The following is a 12032-nucleotide window of genomic DNA, read 5'->3' as shown; positions in this document are numbered from 1 at the left end:
GCTGCTGATAGGACAGGACCCTCGTTCACACAGCCTGCGGTAGCCATCCGACGGCCCGGCAAAACCGCAGGACTTCCCATTCATTTTGAATGGGGGTAGTGTGTTTAGGCGGCGGCGGGGGTTGCCGCAGGAGGGACAGTCTCTTTTATATAGGCCTTAATGGTCCCCTAATACTGTATCGGAAGTCTCTTTTATATAGACCTTAGTGGTCCCCTAATACTGTATCGGAAGTCTCTTTTATATAGACCTTAGTGGTCCCCTATTACTGTATCTGAAGTCTCTTTTATATAGGCCTTAGTGGTCCCCTTATACTGTATCTGAAGTCTCTTTTATATAGACCTTAGTGGTCCCCTAATACTGTATCTGAAGTCTCTTTTATATAGACCTTAGTGGTCCCCTATTACTGTATCTGAAGTCTCTTTTATATAGACCTTAGTGGTCCCCTAATACTGTATCTGAAGTCTCTTTTATATAGGCCTTAGTGGTCCCCTATTACTGTATCTGAAGTCTCTTTTATATAGACCTTAGTGGTCCCCTAATACTGTATCTGAAGTCTCTTTCCTGAAATTCAGCCTTGGTGCAGAATTACAGCCACTAGAACCAGTCTCACAATGAGCTTTCCTTAGGATGTGACATTTCTGTGTCTGTAGCTTTAAATGCTATTGAGGAGGAGAGAGGGGGGGCAAGGTGGAGGGTTGGGGTGTGGCCTTGACCAACTGCAATGGGCAAAACAGAGAAAGGGGAGGTAACCTTGCTCCTTATGACCTCATAAGGAGAAGATTCCAGTTTTACACCTATCACCATTTCTAACCACTGGGGGACCATAGGCAGGCTGGGGGAACTCATATTAATGTTAAAAAACCTCATAAAGTGACATTTTCATGCCATGGGACCTTTAAAACACTATGAAGATAAAAAAAACGAAACACAAGCACTGAACTGCCTAGGAGGTTGTGTAACAGCTGTTTCCTGCAACAACAAAGCACTCGCTCTGTGTCGCTCCTCTCTTTCTCTCTCTCCTGTGAAATGAAGCTGCCTTCAAGTGCGGTCGGAAACGTCGAAATCTATGAACGATCTGACAGAAAACAGTAATAGTGAAATATAAAGTCTACTTGTGTTACATTGGGGGTCGGGGATTAAATAACACAACAAGACGTGACACAGATGGGCCGTTTGTTAAGTGACACTCCCATCGCCGCACAACCCTGTGGCAAATCGCCAGATCGCTTTTTTTTGGGTCTAATCCATTTAACGTTCAGTTCTTTCATGTGCATTGTGTGCGGCCTAACCCTGACTCTGTTGTCATAGTGTTGCGGGAGGAGTTCCGTGTGCAGCCCGGTGACGTGGAGGTGGCAGAGGGGGAGGTGGCTGTCTTAAGCTGCGTCCCCCCAGTGGGACGCCCTGAACCTAATGTCGTCTGGAAGAGGGACGGCTTGCCCATCGACTACGTCGATCACCGCTATACCGTAAGCTCTCTACCTCATCATGCACGTGACAGCAGTTTGCAGTTTCTCTCTTTGGCACATTTACTGAAACAAACTTAAAATAGTTAAAACTCTTAAGTACAATCCTCACCCCACGTGGTACATTCAGCACATCACTCTATGTGACCTGCAAAAGTAGTGTGGGTAAACCCAGCCCGATCTGCCGGCGATTTGATTTCTCCCTGCAGCTCAGGCTGGAAACCTGTACGTTTATCTATCCTGCTTCCGTTACAAATCAGCGGGGACCAATCACAAACTGGCTTATCCACCTGGCGCGCCATTGGTGGGTTTAACACGATGACGATAGAGAAGCGAAGGTAAGCAGCTTCTTGTTTACATTCAACGTGGCGGCCACCGAAGCGCAGCAACCCGTTGATGAAAGTACATCACCCGGATCGTTGGTCTGATTGGTTGAAGGACGATCCAATTGCGTACAATCTCTCCTCTCTGTCTGGCCACAACATTTTATACACATCACACCTGTTAGTGCAACAAGGGAATGTCCCCCCCCCCCGCCATCTAGCCTTCGTCTATTCACCTGAAAACGTTTACAACAAAACCACATAACCATTATATATCTAATATATGTGTGACAGGTTATTGTGATTGTTGGTTGCTCTATTTTGCATGCAGGGATTTACACAATGTCTATAGTTGCATTTGAGAGTAATATGATCCAATAGCAAATGAATGCAAATTATTTTGATCTGGAAGGCTTACTCAGTGCCTACAGTCACATGAACAACTGACCTAATGTTCATAGAAATAGTCATATAGTTTGACGAAGTTTAATAGTCATTCAACGATTGTGCCAAAGCAACTGAGAAAAACTATAATGTAAAGGTAGCAGCATGAGGTAAACACAAAACTTAATTATCAGCTCTTATTCAAACAGGGATTTTCCTTGGTTTGACGCCCTCGCTGTGTGGGGCGAATGAGAGAGAACCCCCAAAAAAAAACTAACACTCTCTCCCTTTATTTGACATTTCCCTGTACAAACTGCATGAACACTTAAGACACAGTATGTGAGCAAATTAAAATGAAACGAGAGCAGGTTTGATAAATGAGGGAATTGCTTGTCAGGAAATGAACTGTGAGAAGTGGTGATGAGTGTCCCTGGCGCTCACGGTGGTGATGCCTAAAGAAATCTATCTCTCTCTCTATCTCCCTGAACCCGTCTTTCACTGGTTGAAGCCTGAAAATACTGTAAAACAAATTAATACCATAACTAATTCCACTGGTGGGACTGTTGAGCTCTGGTTCAGACTGATAGCTCCGGTTCAGGATAGTCCTCATCCTCAACGCGGAAAATACTTTTCAATACTCATCTGGAATGAAGCAGCAAACATTCAGTGTAAGAGTAAAAAATGACATAACATTATTTATAATACGTTTATTTGATTCACAGCTGCTACATATAGGGTTTTGACCTCGACAACCCAACTGCATTTTACCGCAAACTTGCGACTAGTTAACTTTCTAAAGCGGGCGCAATCGCTTGTTTGCTAAGAGTCGGGTTGGGACTCCATTATCACACTGACAACATTGTATTCAGAATATAAAATATTTTTATAGCACTTTTTAATGTGTGATTGTGTACAGGTGTTCACGAGATAGATACCAACCTTTCGTGAACTTGTGAATTTGGCCAGCTGTCTTCTCTCCTTGATGGAGACAGACGCTGTGTGCACAGTGGGATCGATGGTGTTTTAAGCTTCCAACCTCGCCTTCCAGACAGCTAACCCTCACCTTAACCCTAACATAACATTGTCGCTCTGCCTGGAAGGCGACGTTGGGGGCTAAAAACAACAAACACCGCACGGTGGGAGGAGCTGTGTGTATGTGTGTGTGTGTGTTTTGTGTGTGTGTGTGTGTGTGTGTGTGTGTGTGTGTGTGTGTGTGTGTGTGTGTGTGTGTGTGTGTGTGTGTGTGTGTGTGTGTGTGTGTGTGTGTGTGTGTGTGTGTGTGTGTGTGTGTGTGTGTGAGAGTGAGACACAAGTGACAGAGAGACGGAGGAGAGCAGGGAAAGGAAATGCAGCTGAATGAACGTGTTTTAAATAGCGTTTAAAAAAAAAAAAAGAATAACAAAACGCAATGTGCGGCGGCCAGTGTTGATAGTGCGGCGCACCGCCACACATTAATCTATGTGTGGGAAACACTGCAGTTCTAATATAAAAAAAAGCCACAATAGCAGGATGGAGGAGGAGTCTTTTGTGGGAGTGGGATGGGACAGGAGTGAAAGTCCACTGCTGTGTCATCCTCTAATGAAGACACAAGTTCCTATAAAACAGCAGAGGATCATATACAGTACCTACTCTGAAATCTTATCTTGCGCTAAGTTCATGTGTATGCCTGTGATCTACTGTCTGTGATCTACTGTCTGTGATCTACTGTCTGTGATCTACTGTCTGTGATCTACTGTCTGTGACGTCCCGTGTGTCTTCTCCCTCCCGTCCGCACCGGGCTCGCTCGTGTTGCAGGTGCTGAGTGGGAAGCTTATCATCGCTCCTGCCGAGAGGAAACACTCTGGAGCGTATGTGTGCGAGGCCAGCAACACCGCGGGGGTGAGGCAGAGCCGGGCGGCTCGGCTCTCTGTGCTCGGTGAGACAGCATTCCCATCGCTACTTGTCACAGCTTTAACAGTTTTGAATTCAGCCCCATGTTTTTCATGTAAACAAAACTGCACACAGGTCCAGTACAGTACACTGACTGTACCGTACAGTAAAGTAACGTACCGTACAGTGCAATACACCGTACCGTACAGCACCGTACATTACAGCAAAGTAACGTACCGTACCGTACTGTACAGTACAGTGCAGTACACTGTACCGTACAGCACCGTACAGTACAGTACAGTAAAGTAATGTACAGTGCAATACATTGTACCGTACAGGATAGTGTACCGAACAGTACACCGTACAGTACACCGTACAATACAGTCCAGTACAGTCCAGTACTGAGTGTCCCTTCTCTTGTGCTGCAGCCAAGCCTGTGTTGGTGCTGAAGCCAGAAAACGTGTCTGTGCGAGTGGGGGAGTCTGCCCAGTTCTACTGCCAAGCTAAAGGTGACCCCCCCCCTGCTGTGGTCTGGAGCAGTGAGCAGGGGCCGCTGCCCAACGGCAGGTAACACCTGATCAATGTTGATTTATGTAACTTAGTGTTACATGCAGAAAACATAGACATATGTGTTACACAGTGCTAACTTACTATTCGTATTCCTATAGAAATTCTAATGAATAGATACATGACTGTCCTCGACTAAAGAAATTCTTGTCAACTTATAACTATATGAATTTTGAACATTAATTTTCCTCGGGGCTCCTTTCTTTCCTGACATGGTTGTAAATGAAACCAACTCGATACGAGATCAGAGGGACAGTACATGTGAAAACTAACTGCTCTACATGTGTGTCTAGGTATCTTGTAAACCCGGACCAGACTCTCCAGATCCACTATGTGACAGCCCAGGATGCTGGCAAGTACACCTGCTCTGCTGCCAACGATGTCGGTGTGGTCACTGCCAGCGCACAGCTGCTAGTTGAAGGTAAGATGGTGTCTGAACAAGCCGGGTTCCAAAGTGTCTCCCATCACAGACTGTTTTTCACTTGACAGTTTTGTGGTGTGCCGGCTCACTCAGGGCTGTAAGCGCTGAGCTTCATTTTTCAGACTTAAGTTTTGACGTAGGAGCTATTTATACCAGTAATCTGATTCATGCTGTCTGGCAGAAGGAAGCCTTATACTGTAAACTAATGTAGTTTTACTTCAGTAAGTGTGAGCGAAAGGTGCTCCTTCCACATTACCTGCATGGAAGTAATAGTTCACCACACTGTCTGTTTACAATGTTTGGTTACACTTTACTTGAAGGTATTTACATAAGAGTGACATGACACTGTCATGAACGTGTCATAAACATTATAAACAAGTCATAAACGTTTATGATGTAACGGTTCTTTTAGTAAGTGTCATTTGGTTTTTGTCAGGACAAGTTATGGTTAAGGTTAGAGTTAAAGTTAGAGTTAGGGTTCTTGTGTTCATGACTGTGTCATGTCACTCTTATGTAGATACCTTCAAGTAAAGTGTTACCCAATGTTTTATCTACACAAACTTCATGAGCTATATGGACAAGCACTACAGTTCCATATACTGTGTGTACCACTTGCAAAATAACATCACACCAGGCCTGGGTACAAACTGCACCAGCGTGCCCATGACCGTGACGTATCGCTAACTCAAAAATCACTACCGGGTAGACAAATGGCCGTTGATTTGAATTGCAGAGATATGTGAAATTGGCAAGCTTGTTTATTTCTGTTGTCATCTTCGGCCTTAACTGTAAAGTTTGAAGATATGTAGTGTCCGAGATCTGTGGTCTCTGCTGGGCTTATTTCCTGTACTGTGTAGCTTTGCTAGCGCCTTTGATAAACCAAATCTAGCATTAGGAACAGCAACACGTCACCGCCGGTCGGACCGACTTCTTTAGTCTGTGGGCCCAACAGGTAAATTAGCTCTCCAAGCTAACGATAGTCAAAGTGTTGACATATGAAAGCATCAAACATGCATTTTAGATGAAGGAGATGAGAGTCTATCCAGGTACTCTTCGTCCCCGTTTGCTCAGCGCTGTTAAATTGTATGTACGGGACGCAGGAGTTTTCTACCTGAAAGTCATTGTAAACAAACATTGTGATTGGATCTATAGACGGAAGCAACCAAAGTAATTTTTAATTATAAATATACAAAACGCCCCTTATTTAGGATAGCCTTACTTGAATTTACCAGAGGATGAAACTCAGACAAATAATCGCCACTATGCTGCTAGCCAACAATGTCCTCTGGAGATTTACAAACATCAAATTTGCTTTAAATATTTTTGTGAGTAATATATATGTGTATATAATGTTGTTGTTTTTTTTCAAGTACGCCATCCTTTAAAATAAATTTAAAAACATTCAAACTTGTGTTTCCAGAGGCTACCAGCACTACACAGAGAGATCTCCACAAAGAGCTGTCAGCGCTGCGAGTTGCTCTGGAAAATGTCACCATCATGGCCCCCGGGTCTAATATCTCACAAGTACAATGGAAGGTATGGGCGAGCTGAATCTGCGAGTTTCAGACAATGCATTGAGTATTTCAGGTTGTACGATCCGTGTTTTGTTTCCTCTGTGAGCAGCTCCAGACGCTGCCCGCCCAGCCTCATTACCTGGATGGCTTCGAGGTTCTCTATCGCTCTCTGCTCCCCGCCAGCTCGGACTGGGCAGCCAAGAAGGTGACTCTGCCCAACTTCCAGGCCCCGGTGGGCCCCTTAAAGAGAGGCTACAAGTACGAGTTCAAAGTCCGTCCCTACGGCAGCAACTTGTATGGGAGGGAGAGCAACACTCGGCACCTCAGAGTCCCTGAGACAGGTGAGGAATGGTTTGATTCAAGAACATGTGTGTCCTTTCTTTTGCTTTTTCAATACGTCCATGTGTTTTTATTGAACTTGAATCTACAGTACAGCCGTGTTTAGAAGATAACCGTCATCTCTCCACCCTCTTTATGCAGTGCCCAGTGCCTCTCCACTGGCTGTGTCCATAACAGTGAGCCGTGAGCAGAATAACACGATCCATTTGAGCTGGGAGCCTCCTCCTCATGAGACCCACAACGGTATCATACAGGGTTACCAGGTAACCACTGGAGAACACTTCCTGACACTCACATCGCAGGGTTTCCCACCACGATTTCTTTTCTTTTCACGATGCCCGTATCGGGCCAGTCCCAGACTGATGACAGCATTAATGTAGAGCCCATTAGTTTCTGTGATAACAGATTCATGGAAGGAATTGCGAAATTGACAATTTAAAAAGGCTACACACAGATACCATAGGGCACTACAGTCAGTCAGTGCTAAAAGCTAACTTGAGATTTGAAAATGTGACTACGTTTAAGTTTCCAACCAAGCAGCTCCACTGCAACTGTAGTTCAAAAAACGGGTTAAAGCTATAGTGGGTAGTTTCTGTCTCCCCCATGAGGAATTCTAAGTAATGACAACAACATTGTCGGTTAAAAAAACATGACGTAGTCTTCAGAAGAGGTCATTATCTTCACTCGAGAAGAAAGTCACCGGACGCCACAATCTTCTGAACATAGCCATACTGAGAAATCCAGAGAGAGTTGTGTGGAGCTGATAGTCTTAATTAGCTTTGTAGCAACTCATTTGGCAACGGCTTGAATGTAACGGACGTTCATTAATATCAAAAAGTTACGCACTAAAGTTTTAAAAACAGATACAAAAAAAATAATTCCCAGAGACTTAGAGACACATTTGCAATACATGGGGAAACCCTGCATCTAGTATGTTCTTAGAACTACATCTAGGAAATATAATCCCTTACAATACATGCTACCTGTGTGCACAGAGTACTGTGAGAGCTGTAGTACTTGATGCAAACTGTTTCCCCAGGTGTGGTGTGTGGAATCTGAGGAGCAGCAGTACCAAAACTGGACAGTGGATAGTGGCCAACACAAGCTTGATATATCTGCTCTGAGTCCAGGGAAACGGTACTGGATCACCATAGCAGCTGTCAACGGAGCTGGAGTAGGAGTGCTGAGTGACCCTCATGGATTTGTCATCAGTGAGCAAAAGGGCACTTGAGGGGAATGTAGCTGTTAACCCTGTAAAGCCCAAATATAGTTTGTTTAACTTTCAGATGTTGTTGCAGGCCTCTGTTATCACAGGGTTTTCAAAAGTTTCTTACATTGTAGTAAGTTTTTTATGGAAATGTTGTAATGTTGCAACATTGGCCCTAGTTGGGAGCAGCATTTCTGTATCTGTTACTTACATTGTCTGAACAAATATACAGAGCAACGGAGGGTTCCTTTGCAGGGTCGATTGCTTATGTAGCCCCATAACAGTATATATCATGAATAATAATCACAATAACAGTCATATTATTTTATGAATAGTCATTTATAACTGAAAAAATGTTCATGTGCAAAAATGCAGTGATGTAATGATTCAAGTCTTCTGCTCTGACACAAATGTCTGGAAATACTCCAATGGTGTTTGCATCCTCGTTTATATCCGGACCAGAAAAATAGATTTATGGTAGGTAGGTAGATTCATGAGGACTATGGTTAACTGCTCCTCAGATCTCTGCAGGGTAAATCCAGACAGCTAGCTAGACTATCTGTCCAATCTGAGTTTTCTGTTGCACGACTAAAACTACTTTTGAACGTACACACGTTCCACCAAAACAAGTTCTTTCCCGAGGCTATTTTGCAGAGGCACCGTCATTGTGACCGGGGCTTAGTTCCACCCAAAACGATTGTGATTGGTTTAAAGAAATGCCAATAAACCAGATCACGTTTTTCTCCCATCCCAGAATGCTGTGTGCACTAGCCAGACACTGGCGATGCGAGACTAGAGGATGCCGAACCATACTCAGCCCAGTACTCAGCTTACAGTATATACTGTGAGGCAACAGTGCTAACCAGTGATCCCCTGTCAAATACTGCTACAGAAATAATTTATTCATTTAATCAATTCTGGTTTAAACTATTTTTATTGCAGAGAAAACACATGTAGCGAATCATCAAATACATTATGATTCTATTAGTATTTTATCTCTCTATCTCTCTCTATAAATTGCTATAACACGTTCAAAATCACATTGGATATATTCTACAATAACTAGACATCGGAATAATAACCTAAAAAAAAAATATATATATATATATATACACAGTATATTTAAGGCATTTTAACTTACTTGAATCGCGACAAGTGCAGTCCAATAAAACAAAGAGATGAGCTTGAAGCAAAGTTTGCCGGTCGGGTGAATACATGTCCACATGTCCGGACCCATAAACACATTTACAATAGCAATAGCATTGCAAGAATAAACAATCAAATTGACTATGTAAATGTAAAATTTTTTAAGGAGAGCTAAAGATGATGCGTGTGTAATGTAGCAACTGTGGGCTTTACAGGGTTTGATTTCTGCATTAGGACAGTGCGCAGATCAAATGCAGTGTGTAATCCAACCACATTACAGAAGAGAAGCATTCATGACTTCATATCTGATTTCTTCTGCTCTCTATTTATATCTCAGGCCCACAAATAGGCGGTCCCCCCGGGTCAGACAGCCAGATGCGGGATCTGTCCCGGGTCCTGGCCCTGCTTCAGGACCCGGTGTTGATCGGCAGCGTCGGTGCCATCCTGTGGTGCCTTCTGATGGTCGCAGCCGTGTACCTCTTCAGGCGCCATGGCAGGACAGGCCAGCTGATCCCAGGACACGGCAGGGCTAAAGGTGTGTGTCAGAATCAGAATCAGAAAAAATTTATTGCCAGATAAGTAGCACTTACTAGGAATTTATTATAATTTGCTTTAGTTTGGTGCTTACATAAAAAACATTTAAACACGAATATCAAATAAACAAACAATGGTAACAATTTATAATAATGGTACATGAATGATCATGAATTCATGTATGACGTCGTGCATGAAAAAGCATGAATTCATGATTGATTCATGATTCACATTGAGAACAAATTCTCATTTGCAACAACAACCTGGCCAAGACAAGGCATAAAACATGAAGTTACACGTTAAATACGCAAAATATAAACATACAAAATACAACAAAGTTCTATGAAAAAATACAGATCAAATATAAATACTGTGTGTAGTACATAATCTGTAAACAGTTTGTGCAAATGGAATAGTCCAAGAACATTAAACAGATATGAAACAAATATGACAGCAGTGCAGGTAAGATTATGCCACTATGCATTGGAGCTTAAGAGACAATTAAGTGAACGTGTGCAATACTGCATATATGATGGAAAAGAGTTAACACATAAAACTAAACATTAAGAAAGAAAGAAGAGGCTGCATGGATTAGGGCAGGATGTGCAAAAAATATTTGAGAGATGTACAAAAGTTCACACAGATTCACCGCCAACCATATGTAAAGGTGCTCCGTATCAGACAAACTGAATATCCATTAGGCCTGCACGATAAATTGTTATAAAATCGCTATCTCGATTCACCCCTGTTCACGATTTAACTTTTAAATGACTTTGATTTTCATTGACATGTTTTAATTATGTAAAGACATGTTCAAGGAGTTCAGATAGAGCCTGTATCAGGGCCATAATTAGTTCAATGTGTTAATGTCACTATTTTTGGTAGCCTACTGTACTTAAATGGCCAGTATGTACTTTATTTATTTATTCATTGAAGCCTCTATGTTATGGAGGTATTCAGATCATTGACTTACTAAGTCAGTGATCTGAATCCCTCCTACGCTACTGTATAAAACTGTAATTGTATACTTTTGTGTATGTTTCTTTCGTAGGTTTGCACAGACCAGCCAGTGAAGATCTCATCATAAAACACAGGTAGAGTGGAAAGCATCGGCACAGCTTAGGGCTGCACGATCTGAGGAAAATGTGCGATATGCGATAACGTTGTTGAATACCGCGATAACGATATTACTTGCGATAAATAAACAGATATTAATGATTACTCAGCTCTGCATTTCTGCTGCTGTCACACTGCTTGTTGAATTTAAAACAAACGAAAGACATTATTTTATTGAACAAACTGAACATTGAGTTGAACATAAAAGGCAGCAGTAAAAAAAGAACGACAGTTACATTATAAAGTGCAGTTTTCTGCGGATATTTTCTTTCAACTAACACCAAAAATCTCTCAGTGTCTTTCGCGATATGTCGCAGCCTTTCGCGATGTGTTTATTGTGCCTGTTTATATTGCGATGACGATAAAAAAACTATATATTGTGCAGCCTTAACCCATGGTTTAGTGTCAAATGCAAACACTCAATAGTCAAAAGAATAAACCCCAAACTGTTAAAACTAGATATGCTTTCATGATACTTTATGTCAGTGTATTCAATTTGATACTTCTGATGCCAACCTGGGATTCACTTACACCAATGGGAAGCACAGTAGAAGTATCTTTATAGTTTTAGCTTTTATCATTTTAATTCCGATGGAATTAATCGACTCGTTAGTATTTGTACTAGAGAAACAGTACTCAAATGTTATAAAACTTCTCAAATCCTTTCCCTGTGCTGTCTCGTGTGCAGGATGGCAGCTTCAGACTCTCCGTGGGCCTCTGGAGCCTGGAGACCTTCCTTCAACCACAAGTACCAGGACTTATGGGCCCAGGGCCAGAAACACCCAGGGATCAGGGGCGCCAGTGAGTATCCATTGGTATATGAATAGTGTTCAAATGATTCCTGGCTGAATTGGTGCTCTAACACTTGGCCTGGACACACATGCTAAACTTTATATAAATGCTAGTCTGTCCAACTGAGGGTAAAATGGGTCATTTAGTTGATTTGGTTAGCTGGAGTTAGACTTTGGAGGCCCCTGGGTTACCTCTATCTATCTCCACAGCGACAGGCTTTTGTATGAATACAAAAGCTCAACTCATAATAAAAATCCATCTGCTTCATTGTCAGCTGTGGGAGCAATGTATAGCCTATATTTATACAAGATCAGTTGGTAACCATGGCAACACCAATGCATGTCAGCATGGGAGTGC

At 42.5% G+C, this 12032-nt stretch overlaps 1 protein-coding gene across 5 annotated transcripts in view; it reads left to right on the top strand.

Annotated features, from left to right (window-relative positions):
- Positions 1-12032, top strand: part of robo4 (roundabout, axon guidance receptor, homolog 4 (Drosophila)) — a 38755-nt gene that overhangs the window by 13049 nt on the left and 13674 nt on the right. For all 5 annotated transcript variants that reach the window (XM_039777947.1, XM_039777944.1, XM_039777946.1 and 2 more), the window contains exons 3-13: positions 1309-1466; positions 3965-4085; positions 4468-4606; positions 4900-5027; positions 6448-6563; positions 6651-6882; positions 7022-7143; positions 7920-8091; positions 9571-9768; positions 10819-10861; positions 11572-11684. In XM_039777947.1, coding sequence (XP_039633881.1) covers positions 1309-1466; positions 3965-4085; positions 4468-4606; positions 4900-5027; positions 6448-6563; positions 6651-6882; positions 7022-7143; positions 7920-8091; positions 9571-9768; positions 10819-10861; positions 11572-11684 — 1542 coding nt within the window. The remainder of the gene's footprint in view (positions 1-1308; positions 1467-3964; positions 4086-4467; positions 4607-4899; positions 5028-6447; positions 6564-6650; positions 6883-7021; positions 7144-7919; positions 8092-9570; positions 9769-10818; positions 10862-11571; positions 11685-12032) is intronic.

Source organism: Perca fluviatilis, chromosome 16 (assembly GCF_010015445.1).
Source record: "Perca fluviatilis chromosome 16, GENO_Pfluv_1.0, whole genome shotgun sequence".
Classification (NCBI taxonomy): domain Eukaryota; kingdom Metazoa; phylum Chordata; class Actinopteri; order Perciformes; family Percidae; genus Perca; species Perca fluviatilis.
The sequence above is the reverse complement of the archived record's forward strand: the minus strand, read 5'-3'. Positions and strand labels throughout refer to the sequence as shown.